The 4,608-nt window shown below is 51.5% G+C and overlaps 1 protein-coding gene across 1 annotated transcript; it reads left to right on the top strand.

Annotated features, from left to right (window-relative positions):
- Positions 1-2,181: 2,181 nt before the first annotated feature.
- Positions 2,182-4,019, top strand: CKM354_001124500 (uncharacterized protein; the record flags this gene model as incomplete). The annotated part of the gene is made up of 4 exons (XM_044806724.1): positions 2,182-2,383; positions 2,438-3,373; positions 3,493-3,525; positions 3,757-4,019. The coding sequence occupies 4 exons, from the start codon at positions 2,182-2,184 to the stop codon at positions 4,017-4,019; spliced, it is 1,434 nt and encodes a 477-aa protein (XP_044662659.1).
- Between the last annotated feature and the right edge of the window lie 589 nt (positions 4,020-4,608).

Here is a 4,608-nt window from a genome sequence, read left to right as displayed (position 1 = left end):
AGCTGTGACGATCATTTCGTCGAGCTTCGCAAGGTGAAGAGAGCGAGGAATCAGACATTCCCTGAGCCTACTACCAACGAAGAATGCGTGCGCGCATACACTTCTGCTTCGCCCTACGGATCAAGTTTGACTTCATCCTCCCTATACTCGAGACTGGTGCTCAGCCGTAGTGTCCGCTTTTTCTCATTCCGGTTCGTCTGTTCTTCGTCTTCATTTCCGGCACAACCCTAACGCTCGTTTCACACGACCTTTCGAAATTTCACACCATATGTAAACTCTGCTCACTTCTCATGTAGCAGGAGTCCAAAGGAGGGTCTGCACGCTGCTGCTTATCCCCTGTTCAGTCTAGCGATGCCCTAAGAGGGTGTATCTAAACTCTGCTTACTTCCCATGTAGCAGTGATCCAAAGGAGGGTCTGCACGCTGCTGCTTATCCCCTGTTCAGTCTAGCGATGCCCTAAGAGGGGGTATCTAAACTCTGCTTACTTCCCATGTAGCAGTAGTCCAAAGGAGGGTCTGCACGCTGCTGCTTATCCCCTGTTCAGTCTAGCGATGCCCTAAGAGGGGGTATCTAAACTCTGCTTACTTCCCATGTAGCAGTGGTCCAAAGGAGGGTCTGCACGCTGTGTCCCAGCCAGCAACTTGGATCGGTAACGAATGAGCTCCTCGGTGTCGTCAATCGAACGCATGCAAGGAGCCATGATTTCCAACTGGCAGCGTGCTCGCCGCCCGATCTCGCGTGCTCGAAGGAAGTAGCATTAATGTCTAGGGCCTTCACATTGTCCATCGGCTAGGCAATGGTATCTAGCAGGCACGCACGTTATTGCTCAACGGTGGATTTGATTACCAGAGTTCGTGGGTCGGGAACTTGCTGCCCTTTGGCCCTCGAAAATGTGCTGGCTATTGATATCAAGTCAGAGCTGTCGCCCTAACTGAAATTGGCTGATGCATTTGGACCTATCCCTTCCGGCGGGGTCGAGCTTCAGTAGTGATCGCCACTTGCGTCATTTTTCCATCAGCAATACGCGCGCTGCAGTGGCCCACAGAACGAAAATACACGTTCCACAAGCTGTGTCCATTCATGCCGGGGTCTTGCGCATCAATCACGTGCACTCGATCCACAGCAATGCTGCTAGAAACATTGGCAAGCGGCAGCGATAGCATTGATAGGGTCATTATGACACGGGAATGGGAGCGTAACGCAGACGACAGGTCGACACTGTCTATTCAGCTTTCGCCAACCATTTGTTCGTGGTCGAGGGCGGGTTTGGGATCATGAAACAAGCTTACGAGCCAGATGTACGTCCATGTGATTTCATTCGTCGGGAATGGGTTCCTACCAAGCGCGCCTCGTTCGGTTCGGCTTCATTGTTCAATCTAGCTATCCACGGATCGAGTCCGTGTGAGCTGTCCTTGGATGCCATCCATGCTACATTCATACTTGCGTAAGCTGTCTCGACTCAACATCTCCCCAAGTCTGGTCTGTTACGAGTCTGAGAGAAGCAAGCTACTCCCTAAGAGCACTATCAGCGGCGATTGACTAACTCATCAGATGAGCAGCGTGAGACAACCAATGCTAGGCAGGCGTTTTGTTGTCTGTTGGCATATGAATCGAATTCTACATACAGAGAAGCAAACGCCAGCGCTTGTGCAAGCTGGCACCGCGGCCCTCGCTTCTCGGCTACCGTGAACAGTTTGTCGCCGCCATGAGGAACCGCTCGCGCAATATTACGCGACGGTATCAGCATCCATTAGCACATTGCAGCTGAGAGGCACGTCATGCTCAATGATGTTTTTAGAACTTCGTCCGAAGGCAAGATGGAAGCAGTGGTGTGGTCGTTGGAAACGCTCAGAACATCGAAATGAGTAAGCGAAACACCAACGATCCCTTCAGATCGCTGCCAATGACGAACCTCCTTTAGCCAAGAGCTGATCATTCTTCTACCCGGAGCTATCAAGTTCTTCCACGGACTTCACGCTCACACGATGTGGTGCATTGAGCTCTGTAATGCATGGAAAGATCTTACCGTGTGCGGCCTCCACCCTGAGTACCACTTTTGATCCCCACGTAAGGCCATATACCGCGCCACGAACAACTGCTTTGCGCTTCGCTGTGTCTATCCACACATCTTTCAACTCAGTTTAGCGTACTGCCCGGCGATTGTTTGCGAATACTCTCCAAATGTCGACCTCCACGTCGCGCCTCAATAACAACGACAACCCTGATCAGGAGGCTTCGCGTCTGTATGGAATTACTCCGCCAGAGTCTCAGAAATCTGCCGTTTTACATCGCAAGCTGCATCAAAACCCTCGTCACGTCGTTGCTTCCCAGGGTCATTTCCTCCAGCTTAGTAATGGACAGGAGATCTTAGCAGCGTGTGATTGTGCGCTATGAGTGACATACCGGATGTCGCCATGACCGAGGCATGCCACGGCAGCACCACCAGTAGCGTCAAACTTGATTAGGATCCAACACGCACTTGTTAAGCAGATGCAAGAAGTCTCATACTGCCACTCCCACTTCTACGCGACAAGGGCAGCTGAGGATCTTGCCAAGCTTCTGGCAGATAGCACGCAGGGCGAAATGGCTTATGTATTTTCCGTTAGTAGTGGAAGCGAAGCTATGGAAGCGGCGCTCAAAATGGCGCACCAATACTATCTGGAGAAACCGAATCCGGAGCCCGAAAGAATTCACTTCATCTCACGACACTGCAGCTACCACGGCAGTACATTAGGAGCATTGGCGGCAAGTGGCCACGCCGCACGCCGGGCCCCTTTCGAGCCTGTGCTAGCCACCAGTTGTTCTCAGGTATCTCCCTGTTACGCATATCGAAACATGGATCTCGGCACAGATCACACGGCCAGCTACCTTAAGCGCCTAGAAGCTGAACTTGACGCTGAGTTCCAAAGAATTGGTCCGAGAGCTGTTGCCGTATTTATCATCGAGCCCATTGTGGGTGCTGCGTTGGGTTGTGTTCCACCCGTAGCAGGTTACTGTGCGGCAATTCGCCAGATATGCGATAAATACGGAGCACTGCTCATTTTTGATGAAGTCATGTGTGGTGTAGGACGTACTGGCCCGGAGCCTACAGCTCGGTTCCCACAGCCCCTACATGCATGGCAAGATCCACTAATAGGTGTCGTCCCGGATATCCAAACGATCGGAAAAGGTCTTGGAGGGGGTTACATGCCTGTCGCCGCAATGCTTGCCAGTCGGCGCGTAGGTCGGGCACTCGAGCGAGGCACAGGAGCGTTTGTGCATGGACAAACATATCAAAGTCATCCACTGGCCTGCAAAGCTGCACTAGCAGCCCAGAAGATCATTCTGCAAGAAAACTTTGTTGCCAATGTTCGGAAACAAGGGCTCCTGCTTGGTAGATTACTAAAAGAAAAACTCGGCTCTCACCATGCCGTCGGAGAGATACGAGGGAAAGGGCTTTTTGGGGCATCGAGTTTGTCAAGTGCCGCATAACGAAGGTGCCGTTCGATCCAGACCTTGGTGTGGCCATGGGACTTCATGAACTCGGTAAGATCTCCCTGCTTCATCGACCTTTTGAGCACCCTGGGATGAGAAACTGCAGTTTTTCTGCCAAAGTATTCCTTTGGCACTCCGCACCTGCTGTCTCGCATCGACAAGGAGAATGTTGGCTCGTGTTTACTCTTCTCCCGATCGAATTGATGACTATCGCTTCGAAACCGAGTCTCGCACACATTCCACGCTAGGACTTGCGACCGGATCTCATGCACTCTATTATAGGTTTGCAAAGTCCGTTCAACATCAGCCTGTATCCAGGTACGGGAAGTGCCGATGGCCACCGCGGCGATCATATCCTGCTCGCTCCCGCATATACTGTGACGAGCGATGAGATTCGGCACATTGTTGAGACTCTCACCGCTGTTGTAACAAAGCTCTTCGAAAACCTTTTTGACTCAGGTCGTTTCGGTGAAGAGCGCATCTGGGACGAGAATCGAATCATGCTTCACATTGATAGTTTTGTGGCTACAGGTACCTCGAAGTAGAAAACTCGGCATGACGAAGTGATGTGCGCATAAGTACGCACTGTGATTATCATCAGGGAACATAGGTTATATCTTCATGCCAATTGATTCATGAGCACCTCAGCGCTGTTTGTACCAACGGAGATAAAGTAACGTGCATCCGCCGACAATGGCATCCTGATGGGGGAGACGCTACAGCGACTCAATCCCAGAATTTATACTATCCTTTGTGGTGTGGTGGTGAACCTCGCAAAGCTGGCTAGTGTTGATACATGGTCACGTCTGCGTTTCACCACGGCGACCGGCGGAATGCTACTTGCCATCTCGCTGAATTCTTCTCTGAGAGCATGTTGCCGGTTGGTGAGACGACAAATTCCTTCTATCTTTAAGATGATGACTAGCCTGCCAGAGATGAGCCTGAGAATGGAACGGTGTGCTCCGCTGCGCACGTTGGCGCATACGCTCTGTCTCGGTGACGGTAGCTGTCTAGTATAATACGCAGTGTCCATAAGCGCTTTAGCAACACGTAGCGATGACCTCTCGCGAACACCTACGTACAATAGAACCCACTGTTCTCATGGGAGTTGCTGTACCAATTCTTGGAAACCCC

Source organism: Cercospora kikuchii (genome assembly GCF_019650295.1).
Source record: "Cercospora kikuchii DNA, contig_00008, whole genome shotgun sequence".
Lineage (NCBI taxonomy): Eukaryota > Fungi > Ascomycota > Dothideomycetes > Mycosphaerellales > Mycosphaerellaceae > Cercospora > Cercospora kikuchii.
Note: the sequence above shows the minus strand (reverse complement) of the source record. Positions and strands in the feature narration are given on the sequence as shown.